This window comes from Podarcis tiliguerta (assembly GCF_965153285.1).
Source record: "Podarcis tiliguerta genome assembly, chromosome: 10".
Taxonomy (NCBI): Eukaryota; Metazoa; Chordata; class Lepidosauria; order Squamata; family Lacertidae; genus Podarcis; species Podarcis tiliguerta.
In genome coordinates, this window is record NC_139543.1 from 25603311 (window position 1) to 25623698 (window position 20388).

Consider the following 20388-nt stretch of genomic DNA (forward strand, 5'->3'; position numbering starts at 1 on the left):
GAAAGTCCCTAGAAACAGCGGACATCGCCCTAGTCTCTCACTCGAGACTTGCTTTTTATGGGCAGGCTGGGGGCACTTCCTCAGGCTGCCCACAGCTGTGTCCTATTTTGCTGCCCCTCTCCACACCCAATTCCAGGTACAGCAGGTTTGTTACATTAACAGCCACACTCTGGGCACTGGCGGAGGAAGAGGAGTGCCGGGGGGAGCACACAGCCCCTTGGCAGCACAATCCTGGTAGGGTACCATCATGGCAACCCCCCGCCCGTGCGGGGCGCCACACTCCTGCAGGCAGCGTGCTCCACCCCCAGGACACATGCCACACCCTCAGGATGTGTGCCAGCCCCGCCCCCGCCTGCTCTCCGCCACTGACTCTGGGGTTTCTTTTTTCTCACTAGGCCTTAGACAAAAGTAGCCGCTTGTCAGAAAAGGAGCTTGCAGAGGCTGCAAGTAGGTGGGCAGCTGAAAAAGCAGAGAAGACAGACACAAGCAGCGTACCTGAAATTTCAGATTATGAAGTAAGTTAAAAACAATAATTTGCCACTGTGCAGTATTTGGCTATCTTACATTTTCATGTACATCCAAATGAGTGACTGAGCAAAACTCCAAACTGGTCTGATAGCAGAGCCATGTAACCGGTATTCAAGTAAGTTCTACTCAGAATAGAGCCATTGAAATTAATGGACTTAAGTGGCTTAATTTGCCAACTTTATACTATAACTACCTTTGGGAATTACACTATTCTACAAATTTGGGTCTGGAAACCATTGCCTGAATAGTGAGTCAGACTTCTTGATAGTTCTGATTCAGCAGTTTCACACTTCGAAATTCTTGTTCCTTTTCTGCAGTAAAGGAATTTCAAAGAGAGACTTTCCTGTCATATTCCATATGCAGCCTCTCAACTAACACTGTTTCTCAGTTCTCACTGCGTCCGATCCAGAATACAAATCCATCCTCATCTGAAAAACTGGTTTCTCTGAGATTTATCTAGGAGAGAAAATCTCCAAAATGCTGAGAGCGCTCCTCCATAGCAGGCACAAGACTATAACTCCTTGTCTTTTTGCATCCTAGATTCAACTGGCTTTTGCTGCATTGTGTCAATTATGTGTTTTCCTTATTCTCTCATTCCTGCCCTTACACAGATTGTACATTAACTGCATCAAATTACTGTACCTTTCTTAAAGGCTGCATCCTCAGAACCGTTATATGCAGAACGCCACGAAGAAACTGGCGCCAGCATACCAGACAATAATGAATTGTTTGAAGACAGCCCACATGTTAGTCGTTCCAAAGCAATCGCAGCAAAGACAAAGGAGATTGAACAGGTAAACCTCACCTCTGGTAGTTGTTGTTCTCTGATTCTTTGTAATTATTGTTTATTTCATTATTAAGTTTATTTAGGATGGAATCCTGAAAATCCATAAGAAGAAAAAATCCTTTTTGAAAAGACTTGCATGGTGGCTGCAAGTACTTTAAAACTTGCATGAAGGCAAGTCTCAGGGTTATAATTTTTTTTTAATGACTAAATGAGTCGCTGTAATGGGGCAAACATGGGTGCTGCCATGTGCTTCTGTGATTTCTGCCAGCTGGTATTTTAGCCAGTGTGGTGTAGTGGTTAAGAGCGGGAGTCTCGTAATCTGGGGAACCGGGTTCACGTCTCCGCTCCTCCACATGCAGCTGCTGGGTGTCCTTGGGCCAGTCACACTTCTTTGAAGTCTCTCAGCCCCACTCACCTCACAGAGTGTTTGTTGTGGGGGAGGAAGGGAAAGGAGAATGTTAGCCGCTTTGAGACTCCTTAAAGGGAGTGAAAGGCGGGATATCAAATCCAAACTCTTCTTCTTCATCATCATCTTTTAAAATAAAGCAGATTGTCAGCCGTCAGATCAGGCTTTTTGCAGCATAGCAAGCTAATGAGAGTTTAAAAGTTAAGTGTAGATTTGGTGCAGATGCGCTTACAGTAAGCTACAGAATAAAGCAATGTAGATCTAGATCAGAGTGTTCGTTGTTTCTATGAAGCTGAAGCAGCAGCTGCTTGGAAACCGCATCCTTTTTTAGACTGCAATGAAAATGATCATTCTTGAGAATGTGCTGCTTCAATCATAGGGAATACTTGCACAACAGGGTCTGAAGGCTACTCCTATTACTTAACATTTTCAGTAATATCATTGATAAAATAAATTTAAAATATTTCCATTCACGTTAAAGAATATAGACAAAAAAGAAAACCGTGGTTGATTCAAAGTTGCTTTTCAATCAGTGTATTTTGGGTCTAGTCTACTCCACTCTATAAACTAAGCTTTTCTAATATTCCTGGTTTTCTTTAGCACACATTTGCTTTTGCTGGACAAAATTATATTTCATAGTTTTGCTAGCTAAGAATGTAAATGACTTGATGTTATTGCTTCTGTTAATTTTGGGGGAAACTGTTTCCATTCCAAAGCTACAAAGACCAGAAACTTCTCACAGTGTCTATACAGTAATCTCTTTATCATAGGAGTGAAGCTGCAAACCTCAGATATTTATGCTTCTAGAACAATAAGATGATACTCTTCCACCCCAGTTGCCCAGTCCAGACTGTTCAGCAAATGCAGGTGCCTATTCTGAATCCTTAAATGCTTCAGAATTAAGGAAATGATGCAGTCCATTACAGAAAATTAGTAATGACTAGCTTTCACAAGCATTGCATTTGTATTTTGCTCTTTTTAGTTCTAATCTGGTATTTGAGGTGGCTTGCCGCCTAAAGTGGAGTCAAGAGTGCGTGAAATGAGGAAGGAAAAATACAGAGTATATTAAAAGCTAATCGTTGTAAGTCTCTATGGCATACGTGTAGTGGTAGGCCTCATAAATACGTGCTAGAATGAATATATGTTGTCAGCAGCAAATTGCATTTCTCCGTGTCTGCTAAAAATGGGCTGCTTTTGTTTCCATACAAGCACAATAAACCCCACCCTCACTTAACCTTTGTTCTCCTTTAGATGAGGTCTAAATTAAATTTTCTTCCTGTGAGGGGGCTATAAACTTGAAACCAGAATCATTAATGCATTTCTAGCTGTCAAATCAATACTAAGCAAACAATTTTTGTAGATAAACGACACCCTTCCTGTTTTCACAGAGAAGCAATTTTTACTAGGAAACGGCGTTGGTCAGTTTGCTACTTTTAAAATAAACCATTGAAGGGTGGGGTCCTTCCTGCAGTCAAAAGTTTATTACTCCCTAGTTGTATTTTGAAATGTTTTGAGTAAAGCTGTTTGCCCTTTTGAAAATCTTTGGAAACCACTGGAAGTGGTTTAATCAACATTTTAAACCGTTGGCTCAAGGATTGCTTCATGGTAGCGTAAAACACTTTTGTGCATGCAAGGTGTATTACCAAAACATAGGTGGATGACCTGGGCAGAGTAGATTTGACCTAGTCAGGTACTTGGTGTAGCACAAAGCCAAACTATGTGTCTTGCCAGGAAACCCCTCTCTTCTGGGCTGGGATAGAACGCCTATGCCTAGTATTGGGCCAGAGAGAGAGAGAGAGATTAGGGCTGCTATTGGTGTGCGACCCTTCCTGTTTCCCTGGCTAAGGTGGTCTTGGGTGTGGTGTTGGACAACCCTAAGTTCATGATATCTGTAAGAACTGTGAAGCTGTCTTGTCGCCGAACACTGCACTGTTCAGGCTCTGAATTCTTTAATTCAAAGTGTTTTGTATTTTCCGCCAGGCTCCTGTTGGTGCATCTTAGTAGAATCAACAGAGAAATTGAAACTTAAAAACAGCCATGACTCGCCATCTCTAATTAGATCTTTGTAGATCCCAGAAGCCTGAAGTCTGTCCACCCCTGGCTTACAACCACCCTGCAGTTATTCATTGCTTTTGCCCTGCATGTTTCAGACCTCCACATTTCAGCTTGAGCTGAGAGTAGCTTGAAGCAGGCAGAGCAAATATAGACCAGAGTTAAATATTGCAAGTCAGGAGAAACTCAAGCGGAGGCTGGTTTGGATTCCTAATCCCTGTCTCCCACATCTCTCAGCTTGCAGCAAATATCATTCTCCCCAGACAAATCTAGCACTCCAGTTCCATACAGAAACCTTGTACTCCATTGTCTCCCACTTTTTTTAACATGTACTAAAATAGGGAGGAAACTCTGTGCAAAGAGCAGGGACTAACATTTTGAGTTTTTAGGCAGTGTCGGCACATTGCAACATTTTGTGGCTAGGCACCTTTTATTTGTGTGTAATACAATTAATTAGCTGCAAACTTCATACAGCTATTTTTGTAACTTGTACTATCAGTCTTTATAATGTTTTGAAAGTTGGACTTAACATGTTCTTAATCTGAAATCACCTTCCATTCTGCCCGCGGTTTCTGCAGAACTGTGTTTTTTTTATTTATTTTTAACCAGGTCAAATAAATTCAACTGCTGTACTAAATACGGGCAGATTGCATGCATTCCCATTTTACATATTCAAATTCTGTTGTGTGCCTCAATAGTAAGCAGGTGGGATAGTTGAGATGTGGTGTTTCTGGAAATGGACAAGTAGTGAATCAGACAGACAGGATGAAGGCCAATAAACAAACTAAATCCTGACCACCCAGAGTTTGATTGTGGGTTTATCTGGCCAGAGAGATGTATTTGCATTCTTTCTGAAGGATCAAGTTTGCAGCCCGGGTGCTGAGATACAACTTGTCACAGGAGGCCTAAGCAGCTTCTGTGCCATGGACTTAATCGGCTGCTTCTGGGTACAGGTTTGTGCATGATCTGGAAACCTTCATTTTAAGCTATTGCAATGTGTTGTACATCAATGACTTCTCCAAGTTTGGAAACTTGTTAGTTCAAAATACAGTTGCAGGGTTGCAGACTGGGAACAGCTATAGGACATATCTCACCAGTTCAGATCTCCATACCACTTACCAGCATTTGCCTTTTTTGCTAGGCCCTAGGTAGCTAGATGGAGATTATTCTCCTAACTATGGACACACTTTGGGAATCCTTTTCTGTCTTCAGAAGTTAAGCTGCTGGTAGTAACCAGAGAAGGTGGTTCAGTGAAGTCCTCAGTGGCCTGTCTGATGCTGACGCCTAGTTTTGTTTTTTCAAGGCTAGATGTTTGGCTTTTGTGTTCTCAGGTCTTTGAAAATTACAAATCAGTCTCTTGGGTTTTAGTCTGATGCTGTGATTTTCTGTATGTAATGGGGAAATACTTTAATTTTATCATTAAGTTGTACTGTTTGGGGAAACTCCAGCCATTAGTCCTACCTTAAGGGGAAAGGGCACAGAATGACAGCTGCCAGTTTTTGGAAATTGAGTTAAAGTTCTGTACTTTTCTGGAGAAAGTCTGTTGTACCAGTTAGCCTACTGTTCTTTAGTGTGGAGGATACATTAATATTGCTGTATTTCATGAATTTCAAAAAAATCATTTCTAGGTGTACAGACAGGATTGCGAAACCTTTGGTGCTGTAGTGAAAATGCTGATTGAAAAAGACCCTGCGTTAGAAAAACCCATCCAGTTTTCCTTGAGACAGAATTTGCACGAGATTGGTGAGAGATGTATTGAAGAACTTAAGCACTTCATTGCAGAATACGACACCGTCAGGCACGAATTTGAAGAATCGTAAGATCAACTTGGGATTGTCCATATGTAAATTGGAAACTATTTAAAAATTGATTTCCCATCAGCATCTGCACACTTGACTGCATAATTCCTCCTTTGTAGTAATCTATTTTATTATTAACAGTTAAGTAAATTCCTGAAGAAGGCGAAAACATGTTTGAGGTATTGTTATGGTCATTTCTGAATTTCGGTGCAGATGTACATTCCATGTATGCAGTATACATTAGAACATGCTTAACAAAGTGACATGCCCCATTACCAAAGCTACCAAACGTATATACAGTAGTAATGGTGGAGTAAATTTACATATGTGTTTAGGGAATTTTTTTGTTATGTTGTAAAACTAAACTAAAAAGTAGCCTTTTGTAAACTGAAATTAAACAAAATACTTCTGAATAAGTTGACAATTTGCATTTTTAAAAAAATTATTTAATCCTAAAAGTAATGGAAGAAAAGGTATGCTGTTCCCCTTCCATTGTTGTCATTTGTGTACATAAAAACATATTTCAGATTTTGTGTGTGTGTTTGTGTGTATATATGGGGTAATTGGAGGTAGCATAATCACTCTAGAAGTGGTATTATATGGACAACTATTTCCAAAAGTGTCAGGGATGCATAATGTGTGCATTTCTCCCCTCCACCGATACGGGAGAGTGAACATGTGTTACCTTGCTCATACCTTTCACCTGCAATATGGGATTAAGTAAACTACCTCAAAGGATTTGCCAGTGTGACACTTATCTGCCCGAGTTATCTCCAAAGTGGACAACATAATAGTTGTCCACATAATCAGTAACGGCAGGTTGACCCTATGCTTATGAACTATTGACATGGTTGTGGTGGATCAACAGCAAATAACAGATTGCAAATGCTGCTAAGACACAGACTTTCCTTGGGTATTAGACAGTGAGCTGAAAGATGTCAGTGCCTTTCGTAGGAAGAACATCTGCATTCTCTCTCTCTCACACACACACACATATACACCCAGTCTTCCTTTGGCAGCATTTTACTGCCTTTTGGTGGCTTGGTTTCTACTAGGAAACCTGCTGCAGAAAGTGGGACTCTACAGCCCAGCTATCAAGCAGCTACCATATAGCTGATTTAATTTTCAACTACTTCTATACAACATGGGGCATTTCACCTGATCACAATGGTCAGATGCTCATTTTAAAGCGTGTTACTAGATTCAAGCCTGCCATATGGAAACAGCCAAAATGAAGTGTTTTGTTGTAATGTTGCTTCACACTTAGTTGTCTTAACCCATAAATAATTCCTTTAATATTACGTACCATAGCTTAAACAGTATTTACATAGCTCCTACCATGCAAAACAGAGCTTTTCCCTCAAAAATTAAACATTTCACTACTTTAAACTTATGAACATTTAACAAACCCCTGCCTGACTCAAACTGCTGTTAAACCCTCAAACAAAACTAATGGTATTTTAAACAAATGTCTTGCAATTCAGGGATATAAAAATAGTCTGTTAAATCTCAACTTTACAATATGTACATTATTTGCACTGTTAAGTTACAAATACAGATTTAGCTATGAAATACTACATTATAAATATCAGATGGCTCTAATTTTTGCTTATATGCTACATTTGGAACTTAGGGAAGTGTTTCAAATATACAGGATTTTCAAGACTCATTTTCACAAAAGTTTAATATAAGCAGACTCACTGACTTAATGCAATTAACTTCATAAGAAGGGGCTGTAGCTTACACCATATTTTTAAGGGCAAGGAACATCATATATTTAAATTAATTTACCTGAGGGTCACTCAGATACAATGCAAAGCAAATAGAATAGTCAATCTGATACGCCTTTTGCCCTGTACAGAAACAGCATTCTTGCTTAAAATGGTTGGGCTACAGTAATATCTATAGGATGAATAGGGTTGCACACTATAATTGAGATACTGTGTCTTAGCTAGGCAACAGAAGTAGCAGGCAAGTTCTAAACCTAAGATACGGACTGGCATTCTTGCTGGTAAGGCCCTCTAAAACCACATCTGAACAGTATTATAAACTCTTTCAATTTATTCTTCTACTACTCCCTCCTGATTCAACTGATTATTGATTGCAAGGCCTTTATAGAGAACATGAACAAGAGACTACCCCGTTACAGGTTACACAAGTTGTTTTAACCATTTATGTACATAACGTTTGAAGAACAGCGAAGAAACAGTTCAAAATTAAGAAATTATACAGTTTTTGCCTTTGGGAGGTTTTCTCTTTTTCGATTTGGTTAGCCTCTGTCCAAACTGAGAACTGGGGAGTTCAGCAGTCGGGCTGGAAAGGATATCTGTATAGTAGGGGTATCTGACTGGTCGGGGTTGTGGAATGGGCTGTCCTAAGAAGTACCCTTCTTCTTCAGAATCGGACGAGGAGGATGAAGACGAGCACCAAGAGTCTTCCTCCTCTCCAAAAAATCCAAGAAACTGGTCCCTCTGGTTCCTCATTGTGTAGTCAGAGGCAATATGAGTATATTGGCTGTACGGGTTTGGAGTGTATGCTCGAACAGCATGACCTTTATTCTGAACAAACTTGTCATAATCCTGAGGAGAATAAAGATTAAGTCTTTCCTTTGGCGGAGATTTTCTTTCTGCAACCAAGTGAAGCGCATTATCAGACCTAGACTTCCTACTCCTCCTGCGGCGATGCTGGTGTCTCTTCCCAGGGTCTTCAAACTTGTAAACACGCCTACGAGTCCTTTCACTCATAGGAGGCTGGCGGATTTCGAGATTCTCGTAACTTCCATTATCAATGACGTCATCTGAAAACTTGACTTGCTGAGGTCTGGTCTGCGATTTGGATCTTCTCAGTACTGGCACGTGCATTGGCTTTTCCTCTGGCAGCGTCTTGCCTTGGCATAATTCAGAACTTAAACTTTTTAAAGACTCTGTACTCCTGTGAAGCATTGAGGAGTTCAGAGTGCCCATGTTGCTCATTTTCTCACAATCCTCTACTTCCAACTCTGGGTAGGTTTGTAAGGAATACAAGGAAGGTCTTGGTTTGACTTCTCCATCAACTGAAGCACCTAAGAGGAATACATTATAATGAGGTAGGTTTAATGAATCCACCACCATTATTTCCCAACACTTCAGATGCAAATGTTTCTACATTTCAGCTCTCGCTACGTTACTCAAGTATGGGTTATGAAGGATAGTGACATAAGAACGGTTGGTTTAATCTGGCCCCTGTGGCAGTTTATTTCCTGGGGTAAAATCAACAACTTCAACCCTAAAAAAGCTTCAACAACTTTGGAGTAAAATCATAAAAGAGCTCAACAACTTCAATCCTAAAAAAATTGTTAACAATTGGTCGGCCCTCTCAGCCCTTCACTTCATCAAATCTGGCCCTCATTGAAAAAAGTTTAGACACCACTGCCCTATAGTTAGTAGAAATCGTAGGTCCTTATCTCCCCTACCCAGTTTTTCCCCTTTGTCAGGCTCAGCTAAGGCAAAAGGGAGGAGGAAAGCAGCAGCGGAAACTTATTTGCAGTGTTCAGCTGGCTAGTAATGGAGAGAGAAGAAACCTGTATCAAAAGACTCCTATCTCATCAAGTCCCTCTTCCGTGATCTTAAATTCCCATGCCTCGACACAGGTGGTATCTGTACAACGAGCACAAGCCTTGCACAGAGCGTACCTCTTAGCCTACTAGTAAGAAGCAAATCTGTTGGGATGAATGCTAACTATAGATTAGGCATCATTAGTGGTTTCTAAATGGAAGTGCAAATCACAATATTACATTCTCTTGATCCTCTTACCTGTGATATTAGATAAAGCCAGGGAATCCATTGAATCCCGAACACACTGCTCTTGCTTCAGGTTTGACAATCGCTCCAGCGAATCGTCATACCATTGCTTTTGGTCATGTTTGTATCTAGTTGCGGCATGTTCCATGTCCAACTCCTGGATTTTCCTGCTGCTGGCAGGGCCTGGGTGGCTACCATATGCAGAGTCGCCTAGGCCATCTTGGGACTGTGCCCAGTACATATTTGAGTGGTATTTCTTGCTCGCTAGGCTCTGACTGTTTTTCTTCATCTCTGACCTGCCTTTCACCATGCTCTCGCAAATCCACTGCTCGTTTGATCTAACGTCTGCTTCCACCGGCTGCTGAAAAAGGCCTTTGTCGCCAAACTTTAGGAGCAGCTGAGTCATGTAGTCTTCATGCTCAGCCCATTCTTCTGGATCATCAGGCATATCCTCCCGCCTTCCTTTCCAGAGCTCTTCATCAACAAAGCCTACTCCTTGCCTTGAAAGACTTAAGTCATCCAGTTTCCGTGAGAGCGTATCATCAGCAGTGCTAGAAAGGCCAGGGAATTTGTAGTTCAGGGCTGGGGACAAGAGGAGAGACTGCCTGCACTGATCTGCTGACCGGCTGCTTTTCCCCATGCGAACGCTTCTCCTGGAGTCTCTCGAGCGGGCAGACTGGAAAGCGGAGTCGGAAGAGTCCGAAGCATGAACATCCTCTCCCAGGCTGCATGACTTGGAGCAATAAATCTGTCCTTGCTTGGGAAGGAAAGGGCAGCCAAGTAAGGAAACTTTGCAGTGAGCGCAAGAAAAGCATGTTTCTGTGGCATGCCAATGTTGTCCATCGTAAGTCATCTGAGCGTGGTCAACCCCTGGTTAAGAAAAGGAGTAGTTGAGATTATTATTTTTGTGTGCATGTCTGCTAGAAGCATGTTGGTGTCAATTAAAAAAGAAAAAACTGGAGCCACACTGCTGAAGACTAACAGATCTGTTGCAACAAAGCTTTTTGTGGCACCAGAACCCACTTCACAACAGTGGATGGATGAAAAGTTTTCACTTGGCGGTATACCAGTTTTCAGAACGAGCTGTTCTTTGCTAATTTAACACAGCTGAAGTAATAAAAGAAACTCATACTTCAAATTAAATCAAATTGAAATTGCCGGCAGACTAGTTCAGCAAACATGCTGGAGCTTCCCCTTGAAGCCTTTCATTGAGTATGGTGACTTTGAGGTCATCATTCTGAGATTAATGTCTACTAAATGTTTATTTTTTAAATTAACAAACTTGGGAGATTAAGCCCTGCCCCCTCAAAAAACAAAACTCTAGATGCCAGCTGTGCCTCCCAAACAGGCAACACTTTTAACATTCATTTTCAGAGACCCCTTCACCTACAGATTAGAAACTTGAGCTTCTAGCTTAGTTTGTAGTGTGCCCATTTCCCCCCCTGTGTTAACATACACTTACCTATGTGTTCCCCACAAGTCTCACAATACTCTGCGTAGAGGGACTCAAAGCAGCCGCAACAGAATGGGCGCCCGTCCTTCATAATGTATCTCTGTCCTCCAAGGATGGTTTCACACTCAAGGCAACAAAAGTGTTTCATGTGCCAGTGGCGACCTTCCGCTTCTGTGCATTCATCAGCAAAAATAATCTAGGAGGAGGAAAAAATAGTTTAGGCAAAGACGTGGATAGCACAGTTGCAGCCACTATATTTAACAATATTCTTTTGCAAGGAACGTTTCTTCAATTTACTGGAGAAGTTAATGTGTGAAAAGTCCAGAGAATCTCAGGGTGGTATTCAACGTGTTTATTTCAATGGGTCTTAATCTGAGCAAAAGTTAGTAGAATACAACCCTCAAGTTTTCAGTTGTCCTCAGGACGCTAGCTGCTTAACTGAGCAAAGAACACAATTCTCATTTCGACCTCCAGCTTTTAAGTGTTATGGGAATGTGGTATTACCTCATCACATGCCGAGCAACGTGGCTTGAGAAGTTCAGCATGGTGCCTTCCACAATGAATTTTTCCATCTTGGTAGAAATAGATTAAGTCAACAAGTAGTTCATTGCATGTGAAACACACAAAGCAGGATGGGTGCCAACAGACTCCAGGCCCAGCTCTTGAGGCAAATACTGCAACTTCACCTCCGCCGATCTTTGTGCCACACTGAAAATAAAATACAAACGAACAGCCAAGTTCAAATTAGTTTTCTGTTTTATGAATGCTGAATCTTCACTATACTTTACAGCCTAATTCCATCCTGCTTTTTTCCAATTAACATAATTAACAGTTTATTCTAGTTCAATATTTGCTTGCTCTTTCCATTTTAACAGAGCTGAACCGCATACCTTTTATGCAGCCTTATTAAATTTGTGCAGTTTTCAAGCTTTAGTCCATTAACTTTGGTTCTTATGTAGATTTAAATATCCACAGTTGAGCTTCACACAGGTCCAACACTATTTTTAATTTGGTTAATAAGAACGTTACCTGCTCACAAAGTGCATGCATCACTCCCCTTGAGAGCAACTTCACCGTGCCTCGTCCCAGAGCTTCCTTCTTTCGTTGTGAACTAAATATTTGAAGTTCCTTCTTCTCTTCTTCACTTAGAGACTGACAGTATCTCACCTTCACCAAAAGGAAAGGATAACAACTTTAAGATCTATGCTAGTTATATTGGAAAGAAATGCAGTCTGTCTTTCCTCAGAAATCTATCTCAGAAGTGACTATGTCCATCAAAATGGAAGAGAGCTGAAAACAGATTTCTTCTGACATTTTCACTCCTGTTCAATGATTCAGGTCTTTGCTAATGGGAACTGGTACAGTGACATGAGACAACCATCACAAGATGTGAGTGCAGTTCTACCCTATATGCAGACGTTGCTTTTTGGAGATGGTATAAGGGCATTTAGTTTTACAAGTTAATACAATATGCTTTAAGCAGAGTTCCTTCCAGGTTTCTTTTCTTTTAGACTATAACAGTGAAATAAAGGGATGGAAGAGATTAAAACCTGATTAGGTATATACACTGTATGAGCCTCAGGGTTTTGTAATTTAGGACTGTTTGGGGAAACATTACTTATATCAGCACAGTTAACACAATACACTCAATGGAGACACCAGTGAGACTTAGTAGCTTCTTGTTTAGAACCTTTAATGAGATACTACAAACCCAACCTGCCCAGCCCAAACCTCTACTGCATCCAGCACCTATACTCACTGTACCAACATAACGTTTAGATATCATTAGGCAAGTACTTTTCAAAGGAAAAAGCTGAGAAGTTTGGTTACGTACATCCAAAGATGTTTGTATTCAGTGTACAAGAGAGCTACTTGCCTCAGAGAACCTCACCTCCTGTGTTTCTGTGTGAGTTGGCCTTCCTTTTCAGGTTATTTTGCTGTGTCTCTGCATCTTTGCACCAGGAATGACGATCACAACAGATGCAGAGATGCAGTAGTAGTATTTACCTGCTATCCGAATAGTTTGCTGGCACACCAGAGCAGGGAATCATGCAAATACACAGAAGGTAGATTCCTCTGTAGAGGAGAATCTCGTGATCTCTTGCAACACACTTTTATTTACTAAATCTATACAACATTATCTGGTGAAGGGCTTTTGACAAAGTTAAAATATCATAAGCCACACAGTAAAGCAACCAGCACATACTAACAGCCAGCAAAATTGTAAAATGCCAAATGCATTTCAAAAGCCTAGGATGTTTTATTTAATAGCCTGGTGCTGAAAAGATAGCAATACCGGTGCCAGGTAATCCTCCCATAAATTCTAGTGTCACCTACACCCCTAACAGAGGAAGAAACTTCAGGTAGCTATGTCTCAAGTCATTCAAAGTATCAGTGCCCGGCCTCAGAAGTGAACAAGAAGTGGAACTCTTACTACCCAAATAAACTCTGCAGTCAAAATGATGACAGCATTACGTCGTGCATAGGTCTGCCTTTGAAGACAGTATATAGATGTTTCAGTTGGTACCGAATATAGCTATATTCTGTACCAACTGAAACATCTATATACTGTCTTCAAAGGCAGACCCATGCATGACATACCACAGTAATCCATTCAGGAGTTTGCCAGCGAATGGAGAACTGTGGCCAGATATAATAGTTCCTTATAACACAGTGCCGTAATTGAGAAATCGCAGGCTTGTTGCACATTCAGCAAATTGGTCCCTCTGCCCAGACTGCAGGACAAGAAATGCTTGACCATATCTACCTCATTATCATGGGGTGGCAGCTGATACAGAAGCTGCTTAATTCGGTGTTTTTCTCCTGGACTGTTAACGTAAGGGATCTTCTCCTCAGACAAACAAGCAAAGTAGAGCTGTACCTGAACAGAGACCAGAAATATACATAATGACCCATGTGCTCTCTCTTATCTACTGCTGTTATCTTAGGGTTTTGTTGTTGTTTTTTAACAAAAGACACTAGGATTTTCTTCTTAGATGTTCGGCAAAGTTTGCATTCCTCTTGCTAAGAGCAGGTGAGCCAACTCTGCGAAACTGGATTGCCTCAGATAGCCAGCACCCAGCTGTTGAATTGCTGTTTTGGAATGCTATTTGCAGTGACAATTAGGGGTGCCATAAATTATGCACATCTAATTTCCACATCCTTCAAGGATTGTCAGCAAGTCTGTTAAAATTCCACATTCTCTTTCTGCATTTTATCACCCAACGTGTGAAGATATCCAGAAAAAACAACAGTTATAATCGGCAGGCTTTAATCTTACAGGTTAAATAAAGAAACAAACATTGTTTTGTAAATTAATTCTTTCCATGTGAACTTTGCTAGAAACTGTTGAATTTTTATCTTTGGAAGAAGGTTGGAAGAAACTCCATTTCCCATCTGATAAAAGTGGAGATCCACTAAGAACTTGTCCTTTTTTTCAGTGTAGGTCTCAAAAAATAAAATTATTCCACCAAAAGTTTATTTTGCTCTGTGGGTGGTATTGTTTTTAAGTTAAGATTAACAAAAATACTGTCAAATCCCCAATATAAAATAAGGTCTTTTGCTTCATCTACACAGTTAAAGTTAAGGAGTTCAAAGTTTGACTATCATTTCCTGCAGAAAATAATGAGAACAGTGCTGCCTAAGTGAGGGGAAATTGGGTTAATCTTTTGCTTTTGGACCACTGACTATGCATGTCAGCACAAAAGGACACTTAAGGGTCAAAGAAGTTAAGGTCCAACAAATAACTTGCTGTAGAAAATGTTTTAAATCAAATTAACAAATAAAGGAAACGCCTCTTTTTGTAAGCTTGAAATGAGTAGTTTCTGCTCTTACCTGTTCAGGTCTAAGACCTGGAGGAACCCATGCATATTCTTCTAGGGCACAACCAGAGTCATCATCAGATGTTGAGCTTCGCTGGAAGCCAAATGTCAAGTTGCCCCCCTTTGGCTCCATTTCTAAAACACACACGGTCAGTGGGGAAGTGTCAGGATACTCAGTTGCAGTTCATCAATTAAGAGCTCTGAAAACAAGTTGGAAAGTAAAAATGTTACAACAAAAAATCTTGGTTGCTGTTTTCAAAACAAAGAAATGTCAAACTCTCTGGTGTGCATACATATTATGTGATAACAGCCCAAGGGGGTTAAAAAAAACCAAGCCTGTTTTTCAAATAAACAGTTGAGGGTTTTTTAATCACGTGTTTCTAAAAATTTAAAGCCCAAACCCACAAAAACTCTACAGACTGAGCAGTGGTGTAATGGAGAAATACTTCTATAATATAAATAAAGATACAGAATTAGCAAATTGGGCGGGGGGGGGGGAATGCCAAGAAGAAATGTATGATGTGGTTGGGTCATCATAAACTATCCCAAGGCAATTTTTACATATACTCTGGGACATTTTAGATGCTTGTTCGCAGCATCTCATGCTCAGTGGCATAATGATAAATATTTGTGCTTCGCTGAACTGCTTGCTTCTGGCTGCATGATTTCAACTTGTAAAATGCACTGGGCTTTAACAAAAGATCTCAAACTGGACCAGACACAACTTTTAGCTTTTAATTAGAAACGCAAACACACTATTGGAAAGAAGTGTCACTATTTAAACCACTAAAATGAAGTTCCCCAAGCAAAAATGTGCTTTGGGGTTCTATGGTGGTAGTGATAGCTATTTACAAAAAAGTTACAGACCGCAATTCTTTAATAATATGCTGAGTTAGACCCTGAAATATGTGTCAATATGCCAAGCTAATTTGAGAAACGCAGGGCTGTATTAAACTAGTTAGTCCCAACTAGCGGAAGCCCACACAAGGACTCCACTTGCGCAAAAAGACTTCCTCTTGCCCCTTCCAAAATTGGCTTGGTTGGGGTTGGGAGAACCCCTAAAACAGGGCACAGGCAGGCAGCAGAGGAGAAATGCTGTGTTGAGTAAGCTTAACGTCTGGTGGAACGTTTGCCTTAGCGCAATGTTGAATTCCTCTCATACACGAATTTTGAGATCAATAAGAACCATCACTACTTATAAACAGGGTTATCACTGTGGAAGGTGAGTCATCCCCTACCATCAGATAACTTCTGCAAGTTAAATCTATAGCACAGAGAGACAACTGTTGGAATTATTACAAGGGGCAACTCAATGTGGTTTAAAGTACAAATTTGTTTTAACCCTGGTAAACCAATCAGTGCATGCTTTTCTAGGCGGTGAACTGCACATTTTGGACAGTGAAAATAAGTCAAACTCAATAGGTTTGCCAAGATTAAATTTGGTCCATGTGTGAGCTACAAATATACCCCTTATTGTTCTCTCACCTCTGCCCCTCCTTTTCCTTTTGTTGTCTTGAATGAACTTCCTGTCCTTCCTATGCAATCCGATAGCTGTGTGTGGTAGACGGACCATCTAACAGTTTATCTCCTTCAGTTTCATGTTAGTAGAACAGATTTTGCTAACTCTTATCTCTTGGTGTCATTTGCAAACATTTAAGGGGGGGGGGGGACAAGTAATACTACAGTCTCTTGAGCATTCAAATCTGTCTCTTTTCCTTGAATGCAAAATGCTAAATGAAAAGAGATCAATATTATATGCAACAAATCTTCGTAGTAAGTTTAATTTTATTCAGCACATTGCTGATAGCAAAAATAATTTGACATTTAGGCCACACTAGTTACCTTCATGAAACTGCTTTTCAAGCTGGTAAGACTAATATCCATTTTACTGAGCTGATCAAAACCCCATTTTTTAAACTCATTGTGGCACAGTGTCAAGTTTCATTACAGAGTTTAAGCACATGGAAAATATTAATCAGTTCTAAAACAAAAATTTACAGAAGTAAACCAGGCTGAGCTCAACTGGACTTACTCCAAGGAAAGTGTGTGTTAGGAATGCAGTCTCAAAAAAGAAAGAAAGTGCTAATTAATACTTTAATTTATATACTGAAGATCAGCTTTGCCATTTTATTGATGTATTATACAGTAACTGGAAAGGAGCCATTCCAAGAATATAGAGCACACTGATGGTTCAAAATATCATGAAATATACAGGCATTCATTTGGATCCCAAAGATGCACTTGAAATCATATATATTATCCATAGATGGGCACCTTTTACATTTTGCCCAAGAGTTTTCCAAGAGTAAATAGAAGCAAAACCCAAATCATACTCTGCTTGTGTATGCTGAGAACTCAAAGACAGTTACAAGCACTGGAAATAACTTTGGAGGTCAACTCCATGCTCCACAGTAACTCTACAATACAGCCTCTGCTTAAAAGCCACCAATGAAGAAACAGACCACCATCTCAAGAGGCTCTTATTGATTGGGGAAAGCTTCCTGTGGTGTTTAACCAAAATTTGGTTTCTACCCATTAGCGCCAATGCTGTCCTCTGAAAGTAGAGAAAAAGAATGCTCCATCTTCTGCAAAACAGCCCTTCAGATATCAGGAAACAGTTATGTCTCCCATTAGTCTTTTCCAAGCATGCCATTCCTCCTGGGACTTGCATTTCCAGAGACCTTACCAATATGGGTTTTGCCAGTTTCCTCCTTAAAATACAGTAGCCAGAACTGGCCACCCCACATGAAGCCTGACCAGTAAGTGCATAATAGAACAGAACTATGAATTTTCTTTTTGCAGTCTAGACACTTGCAATCTAGACATGATGTTTCTATTTATGCATCCAAATACTGCATTAGCTTCAGTACTATACAGAGCTTACCAATTACAGCACTTAACGAACCAAACGTTACTTCCCTGCTGCTCAGTTTCTTTGACCCAATCCACAGTTTCAAAAACAGCACTTTAATAATTCTATGTTGTTGTTTTTTCTTCACTAGGAAGCTTAACTGCACTGTGCTGAAAATTTCTTCTGCACAGTTTCCAACCATTCTCTATCAATTAATGAGGGGGGGGGGAACCCTGGATTTTATAATTTTCTAAGGAGAGAAAAATTCTTATGGATGAAGTGCAATGCATTTACCTTACTATCAAGGTGGCCGCTGTTTTTGGTGACTGTCCATTCCTTCACTCCAGTGCTTTTTTTCAGGGGGAGGGGTTGCAGGGGTAAGCATACCCCTAAACATTTTGTGATTTTTTAAATTACTTTTGTCCATTTACTGTATTTATTTTTCCGGATTTGAACTATAAAATGGTGATTTCCTTGATTCAAAATGAGAGTACACCTAAACACTTTTTAAGGGGGGTGGGGAAGCACTGCTTCAACTCTACATATTACAGTGGTACCTCGGGTTACATGCGCTTCAGGTTACAGACTCCGCTAACCCAGAAATAGTGCTTCAGGGTAAGAACTTTGCTTCAGGATGAGAACAGAAATCGTGCTCCGGCGGCACGGCAGCAGCAGGAGGCCCCATTAGCTAAAGTGGTGCTTCAGGTTAAGAACAGTTTCAGGTTAAGTATGGACCTCCGGAACGAATTAAGTACTTAACCCAAGGTACCACTGTATCTCTCTAGTATTTCCATTATATAGCTTTCCCAGGGGTCTGCACTTTTCCCCAAACCCACAGCTGGGCTTTTCTGTTAGCACATGCTCTTGACAGCTACTGATTTGTTGTTGTTTTTCCTGTGAAAATTTTTTAACGTTTCAAGGAATCACTGCCTAAAGTTTTTTAAAAGGGGTTAAAATGATACTAAAGAGAAACTTGGCAAATGCACAGAAATTTAGGAAATTGGTAGCCAATCTCCCCAGGTTTCCACTCTTAATCCCAGAGGAAGATGTCATAAGGTATCTCTCCTCCAATGTGGGCTTTGGAAACTAATGGGCAGCTGCAGGGAACTGCAGAGCACTGAAAAAATGGTTTGTGGAAAGAAAAGCCATACAAAACGAAACCTCACAAAAATTAAATAAGCTCAATAGCAGGCTTCTTCAACCTCGGCCCTCCAGATGTTTTTGGCCTACAACTCCCATGATCCCTAACTAGCAGGACCAGTGGTCAGGGATGATGGGAATTGTAGTCTCAAAAACATCTGGAGGGCCGAGGTTGAGGAAGCCTGCTCAATACCAACCAAAATTATGCACTTAAAAATTATTTATCAAGCAGTCTGCAAAGGAGGCAGAGAGAAAAAGAGAGAGAGAAGAAGCCTCTCTTTGCAGGGAAAGAAAATTAGAGGACAGGTTTTGGCGGAACACTAAATAAGACTAATTAAGTTACCTTGCTGCCTCTCTGGACACAACACATATTTTGGCCAGCATTGCCATTCCGCTAGGTTAGACAGTCCCAATGTAAAAGACTGAGAACTTGCTCAGCCTTCTTCGCCAATCTTGTTCAATAAGCCACATTAAATAAGAGAATATTTGGAAAAAAGTAAAAGCCTGCTTTTAAGCCACTAAAACAAAGTGCCAGATGAACCGGCCCATTCACAATTTCCATATTTTGAAGCCGTCTTTTGGGTACCCCCACATTCTGCAGTGAGGAAACCGGGAACTGAGCAAAGGGCCTTCCCAGCTGTGTCACCCTAACCTTTGGAATGCTCTTCCGAGGCAGCTTAGGCTTGCCTGGAAGCCACCATCTTATATTGGGTTCCCAGCCTCAGGATTTCTCCATTTCTCTTAACTTTTATAATCAGGGATGGAGAACATAAAGGCCATCCAGGTGGTTGCTGACTTCAATTTCCATCAGTTCCAGCCACCATGGAATAATAGGAGCTGGAGTCCGGAAGCATTTGGAGGACGCCAGGCTCCCACCCATAAATGATGGTTAAGTTAATTTTAGGCTGCATTGCAACCCTCAGATTTTACTATTATGTTTGCTTTAACTGTTGTTGCCTTTTGTTTTGATAGACATTGTTGTATGTATCTATTTATATGAGTGTTATGTTGCCCTGAGTAGATACATATAAAAGGGCGGGAGAAAAATAATTTAACAAAATAAATATAGTCTTAAGAGTATCTTCGTCTGCACTGGAGGAACTGAAGGCTAATGTATAAAATTGCTTATTAAAATGTGTTTTTTAAAAAGAAAAAACCAACTTTGCACACATTCCAGGTACTGTTTCTGCTTAAGCAGCAACAATGCTTGGTACTTATAAGTTAATTTTAAATCAAGCTTTAGAACTAACTATATTCATTAAAAAACCAAAAAAAAAAAAAAAAACCACTGTACACTATTTAATATATGAGTTAAGAACAGGCTGAAAGTTTTTATGATTGAAGTTCTCAGCTCATGATACCATTGTAGATTGTGTTAAACATCTACATAGAAGAAAATACTATGTGACATCTTCCTGCTCTGTTCTGCAGAACATGAATGACCTTAAGTGCCACCTCTGTATAAGTGCTGACTAACTACTAAAGCTTACAAAGAGAATCCTTGTACTGGTGAATGAGCAATTATTAACCATGTAATTGGATTAAAGGGTAATTTGATTATGACGTTTAGATATACACCAGGGTAAATTTCACCTATTGTCATTTAATAAAAAGCTGTTCTAAAGGCAGAACTCTTTGCATAAAAGCTACCAGAGACACCCAGTTTCTAAAAGATAGATGTATCCTTGTTCTCTGGGCAACAGTTGAAGCCATGTGTGAAACTAGCCCTTATGTTAAGATTTCCAGCTCCCAGAGTATGTATGCTCTGTGGT

General features: G+C 40.3%; 2 protein-coding genes across 22 annotated transcripts in view; one reads left to right on the forward strand and one right to left on the reverse strand.

Annotated features, from left to right (window-relative positions):
* The window catches only part of PPHLN1 (periphilin 1), a 28223-nt gene extending 22123 nt beyond the window's left edge, over positions 1-6100 (forward strand). For all 21 annotated transcript variants that reach the window (XM_083399924.1, XM_083399939.1, XM_083399944.1 and 18 more), the window contains 3 exons: positions 396-515; positions 1182-1322; positions 5402-6100. In XM_083399924.1, the coding sequence (XP_083256050.1) occupies positions 396-515; positions 1182-1322; positions 5402-5593 (453 nt within the window). In that variant the 3' untranslated portion in view covers positions 5594-6100. The remainder of the gene's footprint in view (positions 1-395; positions 516-1181; positions 1323-5401) is intronic.
* Positions 6101-6839: 739 nt separating this feature from the next.
* Positions 6840-20388, reverse strand: part of PRICKLE1 (prickle planar cell polarity protein 1) — a 67674-nt gene continuing 54125 nt past the window's right edge. The window contains exons 2-8 of the mRNA XM_083399590.1: positions 14639-14825; positions 13572-13685; positions 11834-11971; positions 11309-11512; positions 10814-11000; positions 9364-10221; positions 6840-8633 (exon numbers count right to left, since the gene is read on the reverse strand). Coding sequence (XP_083255716.1) covers positions 7789-8633; positions 9364-10221; positions 10814-11000; positions 11309-11512; positions 11834-11971; positions 13572-13685; positions 14639-14758 — 2466 coding nt within the window. The 5' untranslated portion in view covers positions 14759-14825 and the 3' untranslated portion in view covers positions 6840-7788. The remainder of the gene's footprint in view (positions 8634-9363; positions 10222-10813; positions 11001-11308; positions 11513-11833; positions 11972-13571; positions 13686-14638; positions 14826-20388) is intronic.